Here is a 27108-nt window from a genome sequence, read left to right as displayed (position 1 = left end):
CAGCCTTCTTTCACTCATTCTTTCCACATGTCCAAACCATCTCAACATACCTTTCTCAATTTTTGTAACTACATCTACATTCAGTTCACACTTTTCCCTTATCACACTTGATAATCTTTTATTTTATACATGGGCGCTCGTGTTTGCATTATCCTTATGCTCTACCAACTTTCTGTAAGTGGAGTAGGTATTTGTACAAACCAAAAATTTTGAAGCGACGAAAGATCATGCAGACTGTTTAACCTGATAGACGGTATTCGCCACATTGTCCTTACATAATTAGGTATTAGAAAACGCCAAAGAACAAAGTATGCAAGACATAAAACTTATGAAATTAACTGCATAGGATAAATGAAAATAACGTGGCATCTGATAAACATTGGTCCTGCATACGTATACGGAATGTGAATTTAAATAATGTTTCTCAATAAGACGGTAATTTAGGAAAGTTACCAGCCCTGTTACCTACTAGGTACTAAAAAAAGAAAAGAATTTCAAACAAAGCTCTGCCCTGAATAACTCTTTTCTCAAAACTTTCCTACCATGGTAACCTTTATACTATCGGTCATTAGTTTTAGTCTTACATTGTTACAAGAAATATATGTACAAACTTGGAGCTGATACATAGAATTTAGTTATCAGTTTTATTACTTTGCAGGAACCAAAACCTACTGCACGAATAAGAAAACTAGAGTTTAAATAGATATGCCATAGCCGCCATACAACATTACTGACGACCCAGATTTTCATACAAAAAGTGTCTGTAGGAAAAATGGGCCATGTACTTTTTAGGTTGATCCAATCGTAAAGAAAATTAGGAAGAGTTAAGAAAAGCGATTATAAAATAAAATGTTGCATATTTTATTGTACTTACTACAGTTTTTGAGATTGTATGAATTTTCAGTATGACCTGTATTATACTCGTAGTATTTATCGATTACGAGTATTACAATGAAACATAATTGTTTCAGGTAAATTCATATTACGCTGTTGCCGCTGTTACTATCTAAATCTTAAGGGCCAATTCAAGTTGAATAAATGTCACTTTTTGGTTGAATAAATGTCACTTTTAGAAAGAAAACAATGTTCAAAACATTTCTTGCTTTAATCACAGCGCTAAATTCATGCTACGACACGCGCGTAGCGGTCCAATTGCACAACGCAGCGAATTCATAACATGAAAAATGTTACATAAATTTTTAAAGTACATACCTACATGAAGACCATTTTTCCGTTTATGCTCGTTCAATTATACATGTTTTAGTGAACATTTTCAATTTAGGTAAAATATCGTAAAATAATTATTTTTTTATGTTAAAAAGAATGTAATTTAAGACTTCTTAAACTGTGGATTTTTTCCTTTAAATTTTCTTTTTTTACTCGCAGGAGCAGGCGGGCTTCGCGCTACTGAGCTTCGGATATCTCCTCCAGTGGTCCAGCGAGGAGCAGACGCTACTTTTGCCTGCCTGTACGAGCTAACTGATGCCCCTCTCTACTCTGTAAAATGGTACAGGGGGCGCCAAGAGTTCTACTGCTACTCCCCTACTGAAACACCTTCGACGAAGATATTTCCATTTGCTGGTATTAATGTCGATGTAAGTATTAATTTTCACTACCCAAGCTAGCATTATGCCCTACTTGAGTTTGTTTCATTTACCTACAATCTGGTGAAAGATGCCAGAGTTCGTTGGTTTACGATAATGTGAGGGAATAAGTATTGATATAATTAATGTTCTTTATGTCCCTTTGTTTTTATGTCTATCAATCAACGTTCTACTGCCTGATATAATGATGATGATCAGCGACTCGGTTAACTAGCCCGGCGGCTAATCCTATTGACTATTGTTAAGTAAAACCGCACGTGCTAATACTTACCTGCAAAAAAGGGTCATAATTATTCTATTTGGCACCTGAGCGCGGGCTAGTCCAACGCTCAAAAAACCAGTGTAGGTGCGCTCTCCGATAATGCGCCTTTGTTACGCATCTCGATGACACATTTTAGACTGGTTCTGTAGTGTTCGACTCGCCGGCACTCAGTAACCGATGTACTGTATTTTTTATGCAGGTGGTTGTGGCACGTGGCACGAGCGGTTTTACTTAACAATAGACAATAGGATTAGCTCAGGCTCTATTAGAAACCTACGCAATATACAGTAGCCGAAAGGTTGCTACCCGATTAGCGTCATCCAGAGGACACGTGCAGGGCAATCCCTGCGGACATGAGTAAAATCATCCCCCGAATAAATTATGTAATAACTTTTATTAAAACTATTAAATAAATGATGATGATGATGCATATGTTAGCATTTTTATGCTAAAAGAGTTTTGTAAAGCTTGTAAGGTTTTATTATATTTAGAAAAGAATTTAACATTAATTAGTAGGTACATTGACTATTCTGGTGACGTCATGTCCGATGGCGGCAAACGGGAGGGAGGTGACTTGGCGCACAGGGACATTCTTGGCCGGGCGACGGAACCGAACGGACGTCTGATCATAAAATAAGTGGAGTTATCTTATCCGTTAAGTTGTGGTTTTGTAATTTAAATAACAGCAGTGAAATATATTTACTTTTATAAACTACATGGTGTTGGTTATTTCCGAGGTTGTTTACAAGTCAGCCAGTGGGATAACGAAATTCCGTAAGTACTCGCTCACATGTATATTTGTTATAATATGATAATAAGTAATTTGGATACGAGTGTATAGTCAAGTTAGCTAGTATGGTGTAAAATATTTAGATGTAGGTAATTGAGTATATATTATTCTAGAATAAAATATTTTTATTTCGATATACTTCGGGGTAAGTTGTGACATTACCGGTTCCGATATTTTCCGTTAGTGGCATGATCACGTGGTGCAACCACGTGTTTAACCAAGTGTTTTAACGTAATAATCACGTGTTTTATAAAACAACATTCGGGATTACGCCTGCCACGTGGTAGTTTGACATGCGAGTGATACCGTTGACTTTGGGTTTCTTTTTTTTTAAATTGCTGTGTAGGTATGCCTCAAGGTACTATACTATCTACATGAAAGTTGTAAACACTTGGTAATTTTTGAAAAACTGAAGATTTTCAAAATTTTTGCTTTGTTAATCGTGAGGCCTAGGGTCCATAGGGGATATAAAGGGGGGCTAAATTTTCATTAGTTTTGCGCTAGGACGCACCGTTTTCGAGATATGAAAGGAAACAAGAAATTTTAAAGTTCTAGTCTCTTAAAGTTATTCCCTGTATCCCTTGTTGAAGTACTAATGTTCTATGTATATACGACGAGTTTCAGATAATGAATCAAGAAGATGGGAAACGCCGGAGCTTAGTGACTCCAGGGCGTGACCGCTCCCGATCGAGGCGCAGTGAGACGAACCTGCGTCACAGGAGTCGCAGCCGCAGCCACAGCCGCCGTTTGAGGGAGCGAGAGCTGGCTCTAAAGAGAGAGCGAGAGCGCATTCGACAGATGGAAGAGGATCTGCAGAAAGAAAAGGACGCCGAGCGCCGCTCACGGAGGAGCGAACGCCAATCGTCGGCAAGATCGAGCCGCGAGCGCCGCAGCCGCAGCCGACTACCGAGAGCCGGGACCAGCCGCGAGCCGCGCAGCCGCAGCCGAGAGCGGGGTCCCAGAGCAACACGTGACCGGGCAGGAAGGGATTCCACGAGCGTCGATCGACGGCACAAAAGGTCATGTAGTCCTTCCTTCTCTTCTAATGATATTGTCAAAATAATCAAATCTATTAAAGATGTCTTACCGTCTCAGCCGACAACACAAAATCAAATTCCGATTAACCGAAACATCGACCATAAAAACATTATTCCAGAATTTAACCCATCCGAAAAAAATCAAAGGATAGATGTTTGGTTAAAGAAAGTCAACGAGTGTGCGAAAGTTTACGGCTGGGACGAGAAGACGGTTATACATTTTGCTATGCAGAAACTGACAGGGTTAGCTAAGACTTGGTTTGAGAGCCTTAATACAATTTTGTTTTCATGGGATGAATGGCAAACTAAATTGGCTAACGCATTTCCATCAGAACAAAATTACGGTCAGTTACTAGAAGATATGTTGAAACGTAGGAGTAAGTACCAAGAATCCATTGAAATTTACTTTTACGAAAAGTTAGCGTTGCTAAACCAATGCGAAATTACGGGTAGGCGGGCAGTCGACTGCCTTATTCATGGCATTGGTGACAGGACCATGCGATCCAGTGCTTTAGCTTTACGATGCGAGGAACCCGATCAGCTTCTCAAATTTCTATTAAGTAATAATAAAGAATCATCCATAAATTTTTCATTGCCTAAGGATAGGAGCGTAGCTGGGACTGATGATAAGACGTCTAGTAAAGCCGGCGCGAAAGTAAATCCTAACATATTTTGCTATAATTGCAAGGAGAAAGGGCACATTTATTCTCGCTGTCCTAAGCCTTTAGTTAAATGTAGTACGTGTCAAAAGGTGGGCCACAAACCAGAGATGTGTAAGCTAAAGTCAGACTCTAGTTCGACAAAGGCTGACACTGTACCCAGAGTTATGCGCGTATACGGATTTAACCCATCCGACAAATTTCGGAAATCAGTACAAGTTAATGGTGAGACAGTGGGAGCTTTTGTCGACCTAGGAAGTGAAGTCACTCTTATACGAGAATCCAGTTTCTCTCGTCTTGGGCTTTCTCATGATTGCATTCCTAGTACGATGATAGGGTTCGGCGATAAGCTTGTGCAGTCTTTAGGATCGGTAGAGTTGTCAATAACTATTGATGGCGTGTCCGCCACCGTTATGTGTAGGGTAGTTAATGATAGACTTCTTGAGAAGGAGATGCTCATAGGTCAGACTTACTCTGAGCAACCACATATTGTGGTTTACAAAGATGCAAATAGGTTGCAATTTTTACACATAGGTACAGAGCTTCCTAACTTACAAGAGCGTGTTGATGAAAAGTTAGAGAGAGTAAGAATTGTAGCACGTAATAAGATATATGGGGTAGCTAGCGTAAGAGCCGCTACTGGGACAGAGTTTAGTGGTAACGTTGTGTTAAATACAAAAGTGGTAGGGAAACCTCGAGATCAGTATGTAGTTTGTGGCGGGGTTTATGAGGTGAAGCAGGGTAACCTTTTTGTAATGGTCATGCCCTGTGCGTCGTCTTGCCACCTACAAGAAAACTTTGTGTTTGCGCGAGCAGAACGTGTAGAGGCGGTGTATAGACTGTCGGATATAGGTGCAACAGTATGTCAGTACAAAAATGAGATAACTGTAGAGGAAGTTGCGTCATCACCGTTTGATGAGAAACAACTTCACCTAGGTAAAAATGTTACCGAAGATGATAAAACAAGCTCATTAAACTTCTCAATCGTTACAGAGATTGCTTTGCTTCTGACTTGTCCAGCCTAGGTTGCACTAATACGACCGAAATGAATATAGAGTTAAACAGTGAGCGGCCGGTCGTATATAGACCCTACAGATTGTCACACCATGAGCGTGAGAAGGTCCGTGCGATGATAGATGAGATGTTACAAGCCGGTATAATCAGAGAATCCGTATCTAATTACGCTAGTCCTATTATACTCGTCCGAAAGAAGGATGGCGGAGTCAGACTTTGCGTCGATTACAGATTACTTAATTCGATAACTGTTAAGGAACGCTACCCAATACCGGTGATAGAAGACGAGATCGCTCGTCTGGCCGGCCAGTCGTGGTTCATCACGTTGGATTTGATGTCCGGGTACTATCAAGTACCAATCGCAGAAGGTAGTAAGCATTTGACAGCGTTCGTCACGCCGGATGGCCAATACGAATATAATCGTATGCCGTTCGGCCTGGCGAACGCGCCAGCGGTGTTCCAACGTATGATGAACCGTGTGCTGGGACCGGCCAGATTCGATAAAGCTACCGTATATATTGACGACCTGTTAATTTTTGGTAATACTTCCGCGGAATGTTTAAGTAGGTTAGAAGAAGTCCTTTTGTCGCTCAAAAGGGCTAATCTGAAGCTTAACTTATCGAAATGCAGTTTCCTACAAAACGAAATCAATTACTTAGGGTTCGAGATCAGTTCGGCAGGAATGCGGCCGGGAAAGACAAAAATTCAAAGTGTGGTCGATTTCCCACGACCCGAAAATGTGCATAATGCTAGACAATTTCTTGGGCACGTGAGTTATTTTAGAAAATTTATACAAGGCTTTGCTCAGTTAGCCCAACCTATAACAAAACTACTAAAAAAGAATGCCATTTGGGAGTGGGGAAACGACCAAGAAGAGTCGTTTCAAAAGTTGAAAGAAAAGCTAGTCGATAGACCTGTACTAGCGATCTATGATCCTACTGCAGAGACCGAACTGCACACGGATGCGAGTAGGTTAGGCGTAGGCGGAATTCTCCTACAACGACCCGCGGGGAGTGGGGGTTCCTTTCATCCTGTGGCGTATTACAGTCGCCAAACTACTCCGGAGGAGAGGAACTTCCACTCCTATGAATTGGAGACATTAGCCGTGATATGCTCGCTCAAAAAACTGAGAGTGTACTTATTAGGTAAACCATTTAAGGTAGTCACCGATTGTAGTGCCCTCCGCTCCACCTTTGAAAAACGCGATCTTATACCTAGGATCGCCAGGTGGTGGTTAGCACTGCAAGAATTTCAGTGCACGGTAGAATATAGGGCGGGAACTAAAATGGCACACGTCGATGCGCTATCTAGACATCCCATTACTGATTTAGATACCGAATGTCCCGAGCAATACCCTTCTGTCATGACAATTTGCGATGATGACTGGCTTCTTACGCTACAAATGGGTGATTCGGAACTGTCCCGCATCCGCGATATTATTAGTAGCAATCTAGACCCCAAAGGCGTGGAGTACATTAAATCGAATTACGTTTTACGCGACAATAAAGTATTTAGATGCATAGGCGGTGATAAAGAATGTTTGAGGTGGGTAGTGCCGAAGGGCGCAAGATGGCAAATATGTAAGCGTAATCATGATGATATAGGTCACGTAGGTTTTGAAAAAACACTAGATAGAGTTAAAAGAAATTACTGGTTTGCAAAGATGAAAAAGTTTATAAAGAAATATGTAGGAGCTTGCATTGAGTGCGCGTATGCCAAAAAGGGTACACACGCAAAGGAAGGCCTTTTACATCCCATAGAAAAGATCGAAAAACCATTTCATACGCTACATATAGACCATCTTGGGCCCTTCGTTAGATCAAAGACAGGACACACTCACATATTAGCCGTAGTAGATGCATTTACGAAGTTCTTATTTATAAAACCGGTCAAAAACACGAAAACTCAGAACGTAATAAGAGTATTGCAGGATATATTCGACACTTTCCGGGTGCCTGATCGAATCATTAGTGATCGTGGGTCATGTTTCACTTCCCATGCGTTTAGAAGGTTTTGTTTAGACAGAGGCATCAAACACGTTCTGAACGCAGTGGCCAGCCCGAGAGCAAATGGCCAAGTCGAGCGATACAATAGAACGATCCTCGACTCGCTGACAGCTCAGGGCCTTGGGACGGATGAGAGAGAATGGGACAGGGAATTGGGGAAAATTCAGTGGGGACTAAACAACACACTGCAGAAGACGATCGGTAGGGCACCAGCTGAAGTTATGTTTGGGGTTGAAATGACAAGCGAATATAATCCTCTGTTAAATCAAGTTTCAGATAAGGCACAAAATAAATCGTCCCTAACGTCTATTCGCAGCGAGGTTAAGGATAGGATTGACGAGGCTCAAGACGCTCAAAAATTACGTTATGACCAAGGTAGGCGCCCTGCGCGTTCTTATAAGAATGGTGATTTGGTAAAAATTACTAAAGTTGCATTCCAAAACAATGGCAAGTGTACCAAACTTATGCCTTCATACGAGGGCCCTTTTAAAGTCGTTAAGGTATTAGGTAACGATCGTTATAAGGTTGCTCCTATTTCTGGATATGAAGGGATGAAGAATAAACGAAAAACTACAGTGGCTGCGGACAGAATGCGTCCGTGGATCCATATAGCCTCACTAGAAATCGATAGCGATAATGAAAGCGATAACGATGTTTCTTACATAGAGGAGGTAGATGATTCATAAAACTAGATATCGCAAATGTATTTTGTTTTGTCTCGTTTCAGGTCGAGTGCTAGAAGACGCGGAAATGGTTGGCGTGCTTAGCTTGGCCTGGAACGAGATGAATGAATTTGGATATATGCTCGATTGCATATTCGGTTACAAGGATATTTGGTTACAAGGTTACAAGGATATTTGGTTACAAGGTTACAAGGTTAGTTGGTTACAAGGTTATTTGGTTACAAGGTTACAAGGATATTTGGTTATAAGGCTACAAGGATAATTGGTTATAAGGCTACAAGGATAATTGGTTTCAAGGCTTTTTAGTTATGATTTTACTGGATTATTGGTTATATAAATAGTTTCCATGATAAAGAGTTAAATAAATATATCTCTACTTGAATAAATGAGAAATCATTAATAATATATTTAGTATTTGAATGGAGAATCACTTGAGCATAATGTTAATAATATTAAAGGCAAATTGATATTAAAATAGATACTTATACTTAATCAAGAATATCCACTGGATATGTAAATTTGGAACTATAGATTGCTATAGATACTAGTTTTATATTCGTTACAATTGGTGAGATACGAATGATAGAATCATGAATTTATGTTTACATAGATTGTTTGATAATTTATATAGTTTTCTAGAATATTATCTTAAATATAAAACTGTTTTCTAGGTCTGGAATGTCCTTGCTTGCCGAGTGTAAGGTTTTGGTTTCACCAGATACGTGCCTGGGGACATGCACGTCATCAGGATGGTCGAGTGTAAGGTTTTATTATATTTAGAAAAGAATTTAACATTAATTAGTAGGTACATTGACTATTCTGGTGACGTCATGTCCGATGGCGGCAAACGGGAGGGAGGTGACTTGGCGCACAGGGACATTCTTGGCCGGGCGACGGAACCGAACGGACGTCTGATCATAAAATAAGTGGAGTTATCTTATCCGTTAAGTTGTGGTTTTGTAATTTAAATAACAGCAGTGAAATATATTTACTTTTATAAACTACATGGTGTTGGTTATTTCCGAGGTTGTTTACAAGCTTATGTTGAATTTCTGTCATACAATAATCGTAAATCCTTAACTTTGTTGCACCTCTGTGTTGCATAGGTAATGGTGATAATATATTTTATGGTAGTACCCACACGACGCTGGAAGGTTATAAAATTTAGTGACCCTTGTATTCTGTTAATATAGGTACTCTATGTATATGTATATGTGTATAGGTATAATAGGTAATAGGTAGAACCAGTGTTTATAAATATTTTTAAGTAGCGAGCCGGAAGGTCATATTAGTAGATCCTTAGGGGGACCATGAATCCAGTTGATAATGGTGATGAAATACTATGAAATCGGTCTAATGGCAATAACAATCATCATCATCATCATCTCAGCCATAAGACGTCCACTGCTGAACATAGGCCTCCCCCTTATGAGGGGTGAATGCCATAATCGCCACGCTTGGCAGGCGGGTTGGCGATCGCAGTCGAGTACACCGAATTTGAGGGACGCTGCTGCCCGTCCACTGGTGGTCTTGGACGTAGTTTAAGGACATACCCGGATTTATGATATTAAGGCAATGATGATAATAAAACCACAACTTTTATTTAGGATTAGGGTACCTAATCTAATACCAAACGATGCAAAGTAGCTGTCAGATTTTTATAAAAAATCTTAAACGTCAGAAGATACGCAAATCCGGTGTAAGACTTCACTCGACTTCAAGTACTCAACAGGTGAAATATTCGAGATCGTAAAGGAGCAATTTTAAAAGGATGAAATAGGTACGTTGTTTGATGTCTGGGTATTTTTCTGTCCCTTTTAGGGGCTTCATATTTTTTGCAACAAGAGATCTCTCATCAGTTATAATTTATAAATTGTGTGAAACCTTGAATGTTATAAATTGTTAGATTCGCCCAATTGCACATTTATTATAAATAAGCGTCTATTTTAAGTAGGACTTTAAAATACTGGTGTTCTGTTACTATAGTAACTTCATTTATTTTACGATTTTTACGTACATACATGCAAGATTAAATCAATACATAATGGTTAAAAAAATGTTACAATTTACACCTGACTAAACAAAACTTTAAATTATTATTATATTAAATAAAAAAATCTACGACTAAAGCTGCAAAATGTAACCAGAGCAATCAGTTAACGGAATATCCTGTATTACGTTATATGTCGTATTAATACGTGATATTTCAACTGTTTAATAATATACAGGGTTACTTTTTTACCAGTACAATAAATCAACATACGTAATTGTTGCCAAAAATAAAAAATACTAGCATTCTTTGTTACTACTATTTGGGAACAAAAAAACAAAAATACCAATGCCCGAACTTATCCGCTAAAGTACTAGAAAATGTGGATGCCTTACGCATCAATTAGCAAACGCACGAACTGGCAACTGTTTGTTTACATCATCGCGCGCGATTTAGCGAGCGGCGGCGGCGCACGTATTGACATAAAAAAATACTACTTGATCCCAATTCTTCCTTCATACTTGCACGGTATTAGGACCGTCAAAATGAAGATGTTGCTTTGTGTGAAGTATGACAAAAGGTCTCGAAATCTGATAAAATTACGAAGTAAGTCTGCAACATTTTTCATTGAGGCGTATTTAAAAAATTGGAATCAACTATGTACAATGATTGAAATCTACCCTACATACCTAATTAATGGAGTCCATTTATCGTACTAATTCACATCCGCTGAGCTGCCACTGTATTTTCACCACTAAGAAAGTAACTACGAACCATTTCGTAGTACTCGCGGTTTGTAAACATCGCTAATCGTGTCGCGCGCGTAACTTTCGACTGTAGGGTAGGAATAGAAACTGCGTGCGTGCACTCACGAAGGACGATTCGCGCGGACTAGTCTATCTTATCGGTCAAAGGGTTGCACCTTGCATTCGCAGTTTCCCGGATGCTTTGTTGTCAAATCGTGCGCCGCCGGCCGCTCGCCCCGCCCCGCCCCTTTTACGTCATACCGTTGACACCTTGTAATTAGTGCAACCAGAAGTTACTAAATTGGTGAAGGATAAATTAATTGATGCGAAATAAAAAAAATATATTTTTTATTTGTGCAATGTGATCTATTATCGATACCAATGATGTGGTAAAATTTATTATACCGGTAAAAAAGTAACCCTGTATGTCGTATATTACATTAATTTCTCCAATGTATTCAACCTTTCCCATTTCAATTCAACAGGCTTTATCTGCCGTCCCTCAAACCGGGATCCGTTATCCATTGTGACATTTGGATTATTATAAACAATATTTACGTTTCCCATTTTGAATTAATTGCATTCCTAGTTTAAATCCTCATCTCTGTGGAACGTGGAACAAACGGTAAGCGGGACCTTTGTTCCACCAATGGAGAGAGGGGAAAAAATAAATACTACGAAGGGTATACATAAATATTTTTAATCAGTACTTATAAATAAGTTTTCAGAATGTTTTTGTAGTAAATATGTTTCTACAAATACTCGTATAGGCAACGTGAATCGCCGCAAACGCCGCGCCCACGGACCACAGTCACCCGATGGCAGTAAAACGTGGTAAAACTAGGAACGGAACGGAACTGGGAACGGTGGTAGGAATTTGGCGGTAGGTGTCAGGCGTTAGCCAATGGTGAACGGCTACGTCATCCGTAAAACAGGATTGCCTCTCTCAAATATAATTATATAGACTTACAGACTTATAGACTTATAGACAAATATAATTATATAGAAGTATATGTCATTACGTAACCGCTGTAACAATGTCTGTAGGGAGTCAAAGCGCCGCTACATACACCAGTCTATTGAGGAATGTCCCCCGTCTAAGTTGTGGAAGTTTTTAAAAACACTTGGGGTTGGCAAATCTCAATCGTCTGGTTCTAGTTTTCTTGACGTAAATGGTATAAACCAATTCTTTAGTACTTCGCCGGTTACTCTTGATCCTTTTACTAAACGCTCTACCCTATCGCTTCTTGCTGCTACTACAACCAACTCTAATTTAGCTCCCTTTGAATTAGGCGTTATTTCTTCACAAGAGACACTTAAAATATTGAAATCTATTAAAACGAAGGCCGTCGGTGATGATAACCTCAGTGTGGATATGCTTATGCTCGTGGCGGATTTCATATCACCCATCATCTCAGACATCATTAATTTTTCTCTATCCACTGGCACGTTTCCGGCATCCTGGAAATATGCCCAAGTTATTCCTCTCCCAAAAACCTCCAATCCTGCATCTTTCTCCCAATACCGTCCTATATCCATTCTCCCAATATTATCCAAAATTATTGAACATTATGTTAACCGTCGTCTCCTATCTCATCTTAATAAACATTCCTTATTTAATCCCCTCCAATCTGGATTTCGCCCCGGGCATAGCACAGTTACCGCTCTGGTTAAAGTCACCGACGATATTCGGTTTAATATAGAGTCCAAGAAGCTTACTGTCCTTGTCCTCCTTGATTTTAGTAGTGCCTTCAACACGGTAGACTTTGAGATCCTTCTAGGCACACTCAACACACTTAACATTTCCCAAACTTCATTATCTTGGTTCCGTAGTTACCTTTGTGGCAGACGCCAGCGTGTTAGAGTAGATGACAAACTGTCCGACTGGTGTGAGCTCACCGCTGGCGTCCCGCAAGGAGGGGTGCTTTCTCCACTCCTGTTCTCTATTTTTATTAATGGTATCACCACATCGCTTACGTCTTCATACCATCTTTATGCAGACGACCTACAGATTTATGCAGCGGCTAGTATAGACGATCTTCCCTCATTAATTGCTCAGATTAATTATGACTTAGAGTCCATACGGGAGTGGGCGTGCAAATTTGGTTTAAAAATTAATGCTCAGAAGTCACAGGCGATTGTCATTGCCAGTCCTTACTATGTAGACAAGCTCTCGGACATGGTGGTACCTGACATTTTGTTTGATAGGATTACTATCCCTCTTTCCTCTACTGTCCGAAATCTGGGTATCATCATGGATCAGACGCTTTCTTGGGCTCCTCACGTAGCCGAGGTGAGCAAAAAGATTTTTGGATCTCTCCATTCTCTTCGACGACTACAGAATTTCCTCCCTCTTCACACCAAACTAACTCTTGCTCGTTCTCTATTGCTCCCTCTTCTTGACTATGGTGACGTTGCGTTTTTAGACCTTACTGAGGAATTGCTGGATAAACTTGAGCGTCTACAAAATGTTTGTATCAGGTACATATTTGGCCTCCGTAAGTACGATCACATTTCTGAATTCCGCTCTCAGCTCGGGTGGTTACCGATCCGCCGACGCCGAAATGTGCGTGTCTTGTCGTTGCTTTTCAACGTACTCTTTAACCCCTGCTCTCCAGCTTACCTTACCGAGAGATTTAATTATCTGGCTGAAGGCAGTGAACACCGCTTACGTTCAAGTGCTAATCTTACGCTTGCTATTCCCCCAAATAAGACACGATCGTATACGAATTCGTTCACGGTACGCGCTGTGAAGTTGTGGAACGAGTTGCCCCTGTCGCTCAAGCAGTCCCAGTCTGTAGCGTCATTCAAGGCTAATTTGAAGAAACTTATGCTTTCCAACCAAGCGTGATTTGGTTAAGTACTGATGTTTATTAATTTTTTTTTGACACTTGTGTATATATATATAATTATATTATATGTAATATATGTTTAGTATTTATGTATGTAGCATGTATTTTATTTACTTTTGGACGTTTTGGTTAGTTTACTTTTAAAATGTTACTGTGCATTCCTTAAGTTTGTCTATCTAATTTGAATTCTCCCCTCATCTACTCGAAGGTTAGCTGGAAGAGATCCCTTGCAGGGATAAGCTCGCCTTTGTACCTTTATTTCTGTAAATATTATGTAAACCTGTGTTGTGTACAATAAAGTGATTACTACTACTACTACTACTAGACTTAAAATAGCGGTAGGAAGCTTAATTAGACATTTACTATTATATTCACAGTAAAATGTAATTTTAGATGAATAATTAAATTACCTCACTTTCTCGTCACAGGATTCTTCTTTATAAATTAATATGAATTTTGTGCCATTTTAAACATTTGCACAATGAATATGTTTTTATTTCTTATCAAAAATATTTTTTACGTTACAAATCAGTAGTTTCCTAATATATAAAAGTCTAGTTTACTTGTACTCCAAATAATAACGTACACACTCTAATTGGGACAAAGCTTGAGTACGCTTCGACGCTTCTAAATTGTATACCGCAACACCCTATAGGTGTTTGTTATCTTTTCGTCCCTTTCCTGAAAATACAAACCTACTCAAATACAATTTCAAAACCAGCATCGTTAGGACCATCTCAAGAGCACAGGCTCTTTATTAGAATTAGAAATTCAGCTCGTTAATTTAATGTAACTTTTGAGTTTTTGTTTTTAATTATGAATTCAATCTAACTTGGATTGTTTATAAGTTTTCTAGACTTAATCGGAAAGCCTTTGAAATGCAGAAATTTCAATTGCAGCGCTATTATACTCTTTATTGTTTTGCTGATCTATTTTGTGTTTTGTATAAATAACATCAAAATCAAATTTAAGTTCATTAATTTATTTTTACGAGTAAGCCACAATGGCATTTTCATTTTTCAAGTGCCATTAAATACCTCTTTACAAACAAATCTATGTGTTTATTTGAAAAAAGAAGCTTGTATTGAATCTGGAGCCCATTCTAATTTTAATTTTATGTTCTAAAATTGTTATGGTTATTTAATTTGATCTGTCAGCTGCCAACAGTGACATTTCTCACATTTCTGGTCCAGAAATATCGCTTTCAACAGCTGACAGATCGCTAATCCAGAACAGGTTCAAAATGAAATTCGCCGGACGCATCTCTTGGCAGACAAGATGTAAAAATAAAACTGTACACGAGTAATTTTTTTTACGTTTGACAACAAAGGAGGCGCTGAACCATTCAATTTGCTAATTCCATTGAAAATTAAATGTTAATCTCAGCTATAAAAAGATTGAGAGCAAAGGGGAAGCTCATTGAGTTATTATTACAGAAACACTGTGAAATAAGAGCACGCCTTGATAAAGGGGTAAAATTTATGTACAGACGCCGAGACCGAGACAGGGAAAGATGGACTTGTTCTAAGGAAAAATGTGCCCTTGCCTTGCTATAGCATGTGGAAATTGCTTGAATATGCCTGGAAATGCGGTTGAGATTTTTTGCGAGAATTATTAAATGTCTACCTCGATGCTGAGTTTGATAGAAGATGCTTTTTGGTTGTTATTGTGAAGCGAGTGCTCGTTTATGGCAATTTTAATTTGGATACCGTATTTTACCTGCGTGAAGTTACATATAAAAAATATTGTTTAGATTTTGATATCTTTCAACAGAGAGTACTTATAAAAACTGAATGAGATATAATACCGCTTTATACAGACGTTGAGTAATGTAATAATTAATTGTCGTGTTTGAACAAAATCTCTCAAGATCTGTTTCGGAGCGTTCGACAACAGAAGGGAATTTTGATAGATCAAAGGGTAAGAAAATAATTAGAATTCCATTTCACTTACTTTTCCTGAAATATTAATTAGATAAAATAATGACGACGACAGTTTATTTTTTAAGTAGGCATAAAGTTACACCGGCCCTAACCTTATATAATAATACTAAAAAAATAAAACTAACGTCACACACACGTCAAAACTTAAAAATGCTGACATAATAATAAGTATGTTCCTTAGGCCCACTTGCACCATTCCGCTAATCCGGGATTAATCAGTTAAACCGTTAACCTAATGTCAAATTTTACTGGTAACCATGGTAACGCCAGGTTTAACCGGTTAACCCCGGGTTAGTGGAATGGTGCAAGTGAGCCTTATACGGGTTCTTAAATTAGTATGTTTATTTTACCCCACTCGACCTAACGTACTTGGGTCTCCCTGGACATCCTAAAGTCACTTGCTCTAACCGTTTTGTCCTAGTTAATGGGTTCTAATGCTCTGTCCTAATGGGTTATAATACTCATAACATAACACTTATTTGCCATAATGTAATGATTGTCCTAAAACTCATAAGTCCCTAGCTTTCTTGCCATAACTATCAATGATCAATGATTTGTATCAGTTTTCATAAAAACTTGCTTTTTGTCGTGACCCTCCGCATGTCGTTATATTATAATGCTGCAGCTTCCACGAACACCAACTGAGTCAAATTAAACTGTCTATTTGTTCAGAATTCTTAATTACTATCACTACACCTTATAAAATAAAGTCCCCCGCCGCGTGTGTTTGTATAAAAAATACTGCACGGATTTTCATGCAGTTTTCACCTATCAATAGAGAGTGGTTCTTGAGGAAGGGAGGAGGAGGAGCATGTGCATACCGGCTTACGTGTCGGTGACGTGTACGTGCGCGTGTGCGCTAAAACGTTGGAGCCGCACACGCACACGTCACGCAAGCGGTGTGTCGTCTCTCATAAGGATCTGTATGTCGGCGGCCGATCGTAAGATCAGGCAGATCGTAATGTTCCTGTTATTGTTTTGAGGATAGTCACATTAAACCAATATATAGGTAAGATAGGTTCGTTAGGTTGCTTCAGATGCCCGAAGGGCAAACTGCCCAGAAATAGGAGCCCCGCGTAGCGGGGCTCCGTCGACTCAGGGCACGAGTCAAAGATTTTCACGTTTCACGATATGCCTAGGAACTTCACGATATGCCTGATCTTACGATCGGCCGCCGACATGTATACTACAACGCCGCACGCGCACGTGCACGTCACGCACACGCAGCCGGTGTGCACAGACCTTTAGGTGTGTAATTTGTTAACATGTGCGATAATATTTATATACTTAATAATATTTAAATAATTATATAATTTTGTTACCAGCTATCTCGCTCTAACCAGAGCCAAGTGGTTCTGACACGAGTGAGCTTCGGGCTATCGGGGAACTTCAGCTGCGAGGTGACCGCCGACGCGCCCTCATTTGCCACCTCCATCGTCTCCAATACTATGGAAGTCGTCGGTAAATAAATATTATTATATTATTAATATTATTTATATATGTGTGTATATTATATATATCGTCGTCTAGTACCCACAACATAAGCCTTATTGAGCTTACTGTGGGACTAGGTAGATCTGTGTAAAATTGTTCTATAATATTTATTTATTTATTTATAAGACATTCAAATTTATGTGTTTTTATCTACTATTTATAGTTCGTTTTTTTTAGCATTACAAATAAGGTAAACAATCTTGATGTGTCTATTAATTGAAAAACACGTTTTAAGAATAAGTTACGGCAAATATGTAACAATTATGAATCTAATACGATCATTTATATTCTTTTGCTTTCATAAGTAATCGTTACTGATTTTTAAAAAGCTTTTTTCGATTAAAAGACATGTCAAGATCGCTTACCTTCTTTCAAGTTAATTCTAATGCTAAAAAAACTATGATTATTGTTGGTCGATTTAGTAGTTGTAATTTATGCAACTTAGACTTTTTATTATTAATAATCTTCAGAAATTATATCCAAAAGTTCCGGGCATCTAACTACTAATAATAAATATGTACAAATAAATTAACATTGGCTCTCATGCAAAATAATTATCTACAGCGAGTTAGGGCATACTGAAAATTTCTGGACTGGCACTGACCTGGACATAGAAAAAATAAGTTTTCTCATATATCAGAATCCAGAAAATTTCAGTATGGCCCACGTTCTAGTTAATTAGAAAACTACCCACGTACACATACCGCCCATAACATATTTAAGAAAAAATCCAATTGATCGCACTTTAATGTTTTAAGAAACAAATATTCCAAACAGTTTGGCCAGCATCGCCGCCGACAATCCATACGAGCCAGCACTACTACATGCCGGGCGATGTGCTTCACGCTAACTGCTCATCGGGGCCCAGCCGGCCGGCGTCTGAACTCGCCTTTTTCCTCAATGACCAACCCGTAAGTAGAAACTTTGATATTCAAAATGGCACTTTTAGGATCATATTATCTGTCAAATTGCAAGCGTAACTTACTGCGCGGTAACTAGTTGTCGCGATCCAGCCAGCCGCCGTCGAGCTCGCGTTTTTCCTCTATGTCCAGCCTGAGCGGCTACCGCGAAAACCGAAATTCGCAAATTGCGGGGATTTTTCTCTTTTACTCCAATGAAGGCGTAATTAGAGTGACAGAGAAAAATCCCCGCAATTTGCGAACTTCGATTTTCGCGGTTACAGCCCTGACTGTGAATAGAAACAGATCAATATGTAGAACGGCAGTTTTCTCATATTAGTGTCACTCATGATTGCAAAAAGGTAAAATAAAAAGAAAATAACTACCTATAGGTGTAGAAGTATAAAATATTAGATTTTTTATTGTAGATTTTTTATTGTGATAAAATGGTTAATAAAGTAAAATTACGTACCTAGGTATTTTGTTTAAAAATGCATAAAGTCGCTTTGATGCATTTCAGAGACTAAGGCCCAGTTGCACCAACCATATTTAACAGACTGATTAACGTCAAACAGCAGTGATGTATGAAATTTCCCATACAAAAAAAATTGCAAACGCTTAAAGGCCGAGCCACACCGGCTTGCGTGTGCGTGACGTGCGCGTGTGCGTGCGCTAAACTGTTGGAGCCGCACACGCACACGTCACGCAAGCGGTGTGGCGTCTCTCATAAGGATCTGTATACTACAACGCCGCACGCGCACGTGCACGTCACGCACACGCAGCCGGTGTGCACAGGCCTTTAACGGTGACAGACGCCCGGTTTGGTGCAACCGACCTTAAGTAAATAGCTAAATTAAACAAACTTACAGCAAGCTATTTCTTTTTTCAGTAATAACAAGTAAACATGCAAATGCCCCACATTTTATCATTCTATGAATATTTATCGCGTACGTAACAACATCAAAGTAGGGTTTTCTTTCAGATATTAATTTGTATAAAGTTGCACTTGTGACCAAAATACCGTAACTTTAGTATTTAAAAAAATCCTGCGTAAACGGAAGAACGCAAACGTCTATTACCATTTAAAACTTAGACAAGTGTATCTGTATAATTTGACTTATTTTTCCAAAGTTAAAACTAAAGGCAAGAAAATATTATACATATTTTTTATGAAATTTTCGTATTTTAGGCGCAGTCAAAAACCCTATCATATCTGAATAAATCTGTAAAGTGGCAACCCTATAATTAAGAGCAAAACGCCTCCACAATCTCCTTTCCTGGCGTTAATCGCATAAAAGTAGACAAGGGGATTTAATTAAGAACGTTAAAATCTGGAAATGATGTTCTACTTCAGACGATGTTTAGAGTCGAGGCTTTGATTAATTCAATACATTGTCGACGAATTTATAAGGTTTTTGAGTTACTCACATTTTTTTTGTAAGTATTCATGTATTCATATCAATATAATTTACGGATATTTTTCTTTATTGAACTCCAACCTTAGCCGAACTACTTTGATATTAATATGATCTGCGCTATGGTTGTAAATATTTGAAATGGCATTTTAATCTGTTTTCAGAAGTTGTTTTTTTTTTAATCATAGATTATTCATTTTATCTATCAAACAGAAGGATATTGCTTTACTTGAAAAAGTGCAATGCAGGATGCAGGACAAACAAGATGGCATATGTGACGCAGGCAATTTTGTAAAATACTATTGAGCGCACTAACAATTTGCCTTCGGCAATTTATATAGGTGAAGCCGTTTATACACGGCGGATTCTTACATTTGCCTGCGACATATGGATTACGTAATAAGCCATTATGACAAATGGTTTGCCAACAATCTTAACCCTGGAACGAAGAAGGCAGCGTGGTGACCTCATTATTTAAAACATTCTAGATCACACGTGATTATTACGACTTAACTGAACTAGCTGTTTGTTAAATGAGCAAGAATCATCTTCTAAGAGGCCACAGCTTAAAATTACTCGCATTCCCAGCACATGCAATCCTAGGAAGCACTTTGTATCAAACCGCGTCGTGCTTGAGTGGAATAAATTACTAGAATCAGTGATATGTGCTCCTTTCAGTGGAAAGATTTAAAAACAGACTTTACAGATATTTAAAAAAAAAAACAAAATAAACATTAATTGTAAAAAAAAAGTGTGGTGATATACTTAATTACGCATCAGCTTTCAGCAGCAAGTGCATTAAACAAAGTAAAAGGTATAATAGTAATACACATCTTTATATATAAACGCGAGCCGGTTTAACGGTAGACCTAAATGAAATTATGCTCAATCGAAAGAGCTTGAAAAAATATCACTTTTGAATCGAGAACATGTATCCGCAAAATTCGTATTGTCGAGTATTTTGCATTTAAAAGTGAAAAAATTTCGACAAAGAATGCAAATGTTCAATTTGTTGTTTGACATTTGACAGCTCTATGGTTTCGTTCAGAAATTGTAAATATTTTTACGTCCGTCATGCATGTTGGACAGATTGCTGGTGAGAGTGTGGGTAAGCCTATTAAAAAAAAACGACTACTGTCAGTGTAAGATGACACTGGTGACAGATGACACCCAATCGTGTATTGTGCATTGATTGACGGGTAAAACCATGGTAAAACCAAAAGTTTGTGCTTTACCAGTCTGAAATTAAGTTTAATTTTCAGTAAAGGGTCTAAATGTTTGTGACTAACCTAAGCCCTCCTACGTGTACACGCTCGACGCAGCTAGCCAACTTTATTGTCACGAGTATTAAAGGCCAAGTTCGGCCTGGCCAGCCAGGGTTCACGCTAGACAACGTCAACGATTTATTTGGGGTCGCCGTCATCGAAAACGATGAGGAGGAGGACTATACTTACTAACGATGACACGGCACCGCCGCGTAAAACAAACCTATGCCGAAAATCGTGAGTATCTTTGACCGACATAATTGTTTCAATCTTTTATTATTGTTGTCATGTTGTTGACAAATAATTTTGTTACCTGAACAAACCTTGCCACAAACGCTGAAAAACAATGCAACGAAGGGCGGTTCGTAAAGATTTATTTACTGTATGTAACTATTGTCACGGTAAAATATTTGCCAGGTACCATCAGCAAAAATTAGCTTAGCATTCTGCATACAAATGTTTATACAGGGGTACCATACCAAGCTAATAGCTTTGCCGACTGTACACAAAGTACTTGCAAATATAATATGCAGCAGATGCATACATATAATGTGATATAAATATAAGTCATATAAATCTTGGTAAGTGCTTTTCCTAAGATTAAATCTAAATTGAACTTTAATGTGCTGTGTCCACACACATGTATCCATGAATCATTATTATTATTTTATGTAGCTACTTAATATGTATAAACTCTTTCTATCACCCAAAAAAAATGTGAAATTATTCCTTGCACCATTTCACTATCCCGGGTTAGGCCGGGTTGAGCGGTTAAACCTGGAGTTAAGTTACCATGGTTACCAGTAGAGTTTGACACTGTTAGGCTCAGTTGCACCATTCCACTAACCTGGGGTTAACCGGTTAAACCTGGAGTTACCATGATTACCAGTACAATTTGACATTGGGTTAACGGTTTGACCGCTTAGCCCCGGGATATTGAGATGGTGCAAGTGGGCCTTCACAACAGAATAAATAATAGTACTAGATGCAGAAGACTCACTCTCTAACAAAACGTGTCTGTTACGATCAGCACAGATATGGCCGCTAGGTGGCGACAGCGCCACGCACGGCTTATGGCTTTCCCCAAAATTAGGGTGGAACGGATGTACTTTTAGCTACCTGTAGCAAAGCGACGAAATCACGGAGTGAGCCACGCCTGCCTTCACGGTTTAAATGCTTAACCCCGGGTTAGTGGGATGGTGCAAGTGGCTCTAATCCTCCCTTCCAGTTCAAGTTATACTTTTAAAATCTGTATTTATATACCCATACAATATTCATATTTTGCAGATAGTTTCAAGTATTTTGAATGCTGTAGCCAGAAGACTGCAAGACAAATGTGGATTAATAAGGTTGTGGAGATAAAAAAAAATACATCCACACTACAGCATCCGAAATCTCAAAATCATTTGCTTCTGTATCGAAGAGCTCTCTGGATTTTTTTGATGACTTTCCGGTATGTATAATGATAATTATATGCACAAAGTTTTGTTTCTTATGGACAAGTGTTTATTACATTAGGTATTTTATTTTTATTTAAGGTCACTTATCTTGACATAAATGCTGAAGGAATTAATTATGTCACTTTAAAAGGAGACGAAGAGCAGGACGGTATTATAAAACAAAGTTAAACATCACGGCCCGAAGACCACCCAAATGATGAAAATGTATTAACTAGGTTCAGTTATTTTCAAATTTGTATTAAGGGGAGAAAATCCAAAATTAAAATTCAGATAAAAACTTTAATGTTTTAAAAAATTGTAAGTCATTTCAAGTTTTAGACATTTTGAAACAAAAAAATGTTTTGAGAAGAATGTGTTTGACAGATGGTAAAGCTGCGGTTTCTTCTGGGATGTGGGGATGCATAGCGAGGAATGTGTTTGTAAGAACCAATACAAATTGTCCTCCAGGACTGCGCTGAGTGAGGATAGGTAATTGAAGTAATTCTAATATTCACTCTAAAGAAACAAATCTACCTCTCTACGCATCCTTGCACATCTCTGATGGAATCATGGTCCTTGCTAATCTTTGGTGGAATACCTCATAGCCTTACTATACTTGGTTTTGTGAAAGGCTAACTTTATATGATATACTTAGTTTAATTCGTTTATTTATATGTATTTAATTGCAAAAGACTGATTGTTGTAGTAAATTGTACTATTTTTATATAAGATATATTTTTTGTAAATTCAAGTAAAAATAAATAAAAATAACATCAGCATGTCTTTTTATAAATCGTCAGGTGAATTGAGATGAAATTGTACTCACAACTTCCATACTGACATTTTAGTGCCATAATGGGTGCATGAAATTTGGGTTCCCTCCTTTGAGATGGAAAAGTGGGTTAGTCCGTTAGGGGCTATTCATAAATTTCGTCATTTCAAATAAGGGGGAGGGGGTCTGGACATCGGATGATGCTAGCATGACGTAGGAGGAAACGGGGTCATTCGAAGCATGATTTTTGGATGATTTTAGGGGGAGGGGGAGTCAAAAATTCAAAAATGGTCAAATACGATGACGTAATCTATGGACAGCCCCTTAGGTGAGAGGTACAGAACCGAAATGCAACAAGTAAGCAGGTTAGGTTAGAACTGCTGCCTTTACAGAACAGAACTACGACCAGAAAAGTGGGTTAGGTTTGAACTGCAATCCTTGAAGAACTGAACTGTTACCATAAAAATGGTTTAGGTTAGGTTAGAACTACGATCCTTACAGAACCGAACTGCTACCAGAAAAGGGGGTTAGGTTAGGTTGGAACTGCGATCCTTATAGAACCAAACTCCTAACAGAAAAGTGGGTGAGGTTAGGTCAGGTTATTTAACCTAACCCACTTTGGGTTGGTTGGATGGATGCATGAAATTATGAAATTTGGGTTCCGTCCTTTGAGATTGAAAAGTGGGTTAGGCCGTTAGGGGCTATTCATAAATTACGTCATTTCAAATTAGGGGGGGGGGGGGTCGGGACATCGGATGATGGTAGCATGACGTAGGAGGAAACGGGGTTATTCGAAGAATTTTCGAATTTTTGGATGATTTTAGGGGGGGGGGGGCAAAAATTGACAAAAAACGATTACGTTAGGTCCGGTTATTTAAATATCAGTTACTATAATCACTATAGAGGTTACTATAATCACTATAGAAATGCAAAAAAAATCATTTTAAATCATTTTCGAACTAAACCTGCAATAAACCGGGCTCTCGAAAATGTTGGCAATGATTCTTCGGGCAAACATTATTAAGGTCAACTAAAAAGGGGAAAGATCGAGGTTTTAATAAACGCATAAGTATAAAGTTTTCGGAGATGGGATAGGTAACCGCCGCCTTGATAAACGTTTAGTCTAAAATGAAATAATTATTTTTTTTTATTTTTTTTGTGAACGAATTGAATATTAACGGATAGGCATTCATATTAAAGAATGAAATCGCAGTCATAATTTCCATACTTTCACTTTAGTGCCATGAAGGGTAGGTATAAAAGGGTTCCCTCTTTTGAGATTGGAAAGTGGGCTAGGTTATAAATGCAGCCTTCACAGAACCGATCTGCGACCAGAAAAGTGGGTCAGGCTAGAACTGTGATCCTTAATTCCTTATAGAACCAAACTGCAACCAGAAGTGGGTTAGGTTAGGTTAGAACTGCGACCCTTACAGAACCGAACTGCTACCAGAAAAGCGGATTAGGTTTTTTAATTACATAAATATTTGTTTTTAGATATATCGGAATAGTAAATTTTTAGAGTTATAATTGTATGTTACGGATTTAAAGTTTTCTGAGATGAGATAGGTTACTTAATTCAAAATGAGTATTACCTATTATTATTATTTATTTTACCCGAGCGTGGCCGGGTTTTCATCTAGTGTTACAATAATTGCACTTCCCTCTTAAAAATAGAAATTTGAAACGCATTGACCTGAAACTATCAAACCGATTTCTTATGACATATTTTGTGTAAAACATGATTTAAACAGCCCTTTTTATTTCGCCGGAAAATTCTTTGCAAAATTAGTTTCTTCTTATCATTTGGATTCCATTTGCAAAATTTTGTGGAATTTGGCTGTGAAGTTTGCAAAATCAAGCTTCTAACTGTGTAGATAAACTAGCTTCAGAGTAACGTACCTGGGAGGGAAATAGCGAGATTTCACCGGTAATATTGGGTCAATTTTGGATGCAGATGCAGACATTTCGGTTTGTATTGATACCCATTAAAAACGAATGTTGCGTTACGAGTATCCGGGAAATCTTTACCGAGAAATTATCAGACTGGGGAAATTTACAGATAAACGCGTATTACTTACTCGTGATGCTCGTGATTGGTTGATATTGTAGTTAATTACCTTTGTGTTTTTTGTGACAACATGGTATATACAATATAGCTTAGTTTGTAGATTGAATTATTTTACTAGGCATTTTATACCAATAGGTAGGTATACTCGTATGATGAATACTGCAATGAAATACTGTGAATTATAAGAGACTTAGCATAATTATTATAAAAATAGCTTCATTAAAAAATGACTAAGTAGATATAAAACAAAAACCTCTATAAAATTAGGTAGGTACATAAGACCAATTTTTCTTATCGCTTGCATAAAGGACTAGACCGTACTATAACTAGACTACCTAAATTAGTGAGGTACACTTACAAATATTAAATAAAAAGGTGATAGTTAAATATAGTATTGGCTGGTACTGTAAAATAAATATTTTGGAACGACAACAATAATTATATTAGGTTCCTTATTGTTAATTTGTTACATTAACTGTGCAGCAGCATTGGAAGACATCACATTGTCAGTTTACGTTTACTGGCACGATTGGAACTTTAAGATACGTCAAATATTACGACTAGATACGATATGGATTAGATATTTCAGTGTCAAAACTGACGTTTCTCTTTGATGAAACGCCACTTTTGACACTGAAATATCTAATCTATATCGTATCTAGTCGTAATATTTCAGTGTCAAAACTGACGTTTCCCTTTGATGAAACGCCACTTTTGACACTGACATACCTAATTCATATCGTATCTAGTCGTAATATTTGACGTATTTCAAAGTTCAAATGAGGCCGTACGTCATTAATTTTCCACATAAATCTAAAATAACATATGTGTATGTATTACAATTAGTTTAAATGCTTCATGAATCGCTGTGCGGTTTCCCGTTCCTGCTGCCGGGTAAACATTATTAATAAAGTGGCCCAAGCTCTAGGGCCGGAACAGCCGCTGCTAATGGAGGAAATAAATTATTTCGTCGACTGTCCGCCTCTGAAAAGTGAGGCCTATTATAAAGTTGTGGATGAAATGAATTCTGGAGTAAAGATCAAAGTTTTCATACATTTAGCTTTAACCAAAGATCCTTTGATTGTATAAGCTGTGTAAAGTATAAGTTAAAATGATGCCCCCAAATTTTACAGCTGACGATGATGGCGCTATAAGGAGTTGTGTGGTAACTGAATCGTCAACTTTTCACTCTTAGACTTACAAAATATGTATGGAGCCGTAATGCGCCTTCTAGATTAGCTGTCAATTTCGAAGTAGGTACTCATTTGCTTAACACTTCAGTCTTAGTCTTCACGCCTCTAAATAATACAATCAACGAATCTTTGGGTTTTACGTAACCAAGTTCGTAACAACGATCACAGATCCACGGACATTAGGCGACTCTAAAAGGTACGTAATTTGAATATTGAAAAAATATAAACGAAATCCAATATTACTGAGAAACCACACAATGTACCGTCATTCATATCAGCGTCATAAACCACATTACGACGTAGCGACATGAATGAACGTGGTTAAATTCCACCGCGTCACCATTCCTCGGTTAGCGTTATTACCTAAAGTAAAAGCTTTCAGAAATACAGTCAGTGGGTGAATCAACTTTTTAGTGTCACTCGTTGCCATGGTTACGGTTAGAAAACCCGGGGAAAAAACAACTTTTAAAATCTTGATTCTTCTTCGTTTTCTTTCCCTTCCTATAAGAGCCTAATTACATATGTGTGAAAATTGGATTGTGAGATAAATAACGTTAATACAACTACTAAGTTCGTCAGTAAAACTAAAACGTAATGCAACAGTTCTTCCTACAAACTACATGTGCCACTACTTACTGTCTCTTAGACAACGAGATGGAATAACGACATAAAACAGCGTATCCACCCCAGTAAAACTATTAAGTAGCTTAAAGTCCCACCAACTAAGATACAAGGGTCAAACAGATCACTGTGTTACGTTCTTTCCTGTAGACATACACAAGAGTTAAGGGCTATAAAGCTTAATTTTCTTATTTAACCCTTACCCACGTAAAAAGGTCCTCCTTTTATTTACAGAACTATGATAAAATCATTACTTACATGCCCACAAGCTGTTAACTATTGCCCACAGGAGGAGAAAACTAGCGTGTTCGCGCGAACTGTACATTTTTCTCTCCTGTGGGCAATAGTTAACAGCT

The 27108-nt window shown here is 38.2% G+C and overlaps 1 protein-coding gene and 1 long non-coding RNA gene across 2 annotated transcripts in view; both read left to right on the top strand.

The window, feature by feature from the left end:
* Window positions 1–27108, top strand: part of LOC134677402 (uncharacterized) — an 84847-nt gene that overhangs the window by 53634 nt on the left and 4105 nt on the right. Inside the window, exons 4-6 of the mRNA XM_063535860.1 lie at window positions 1387–1595; window positions 16912–17047; window positions 17858–17991. Of these exons, the coding sequence (XP_063391930.1) occupies window positions 1387–1595; window positions 16912–17047; window positions 17858–17991 (479 nt within the window). The remainder of the gene's footprint in view (window positions 1–1386; window positions 1596–16911; window positions 17048–17857; window positions 17992–27108) is intronic.
* Window positions 20599–22874, top strand: LOC134679657 (uncharacterized). Its single transcript, XR_010100369.1, has 3 exons — window positions 20599–20896; window positions 21947–22112; window positions 22198–22874. It is a non-coding gene; the product is annotated as an uncharacterized LOC134679657 (long non-coding RNA).

This window comes from Cydia fagiglandana, chromosome 2, assembly GCF_963556715.1.
Source record: "Cydia fagiglandana chromosome 2, ilCydFagi1.1, whole genome shotgun sequence".
Lineage (NCBI taxonomy): Eukaryota > Metazoa > Arthropoda > Insecta > Lepidoptera > Tortricidae > Cydia > Cydia fagiglandana.
This window is presented reverse-complemented; position numbering and strand designations above follow the sequence as displayed.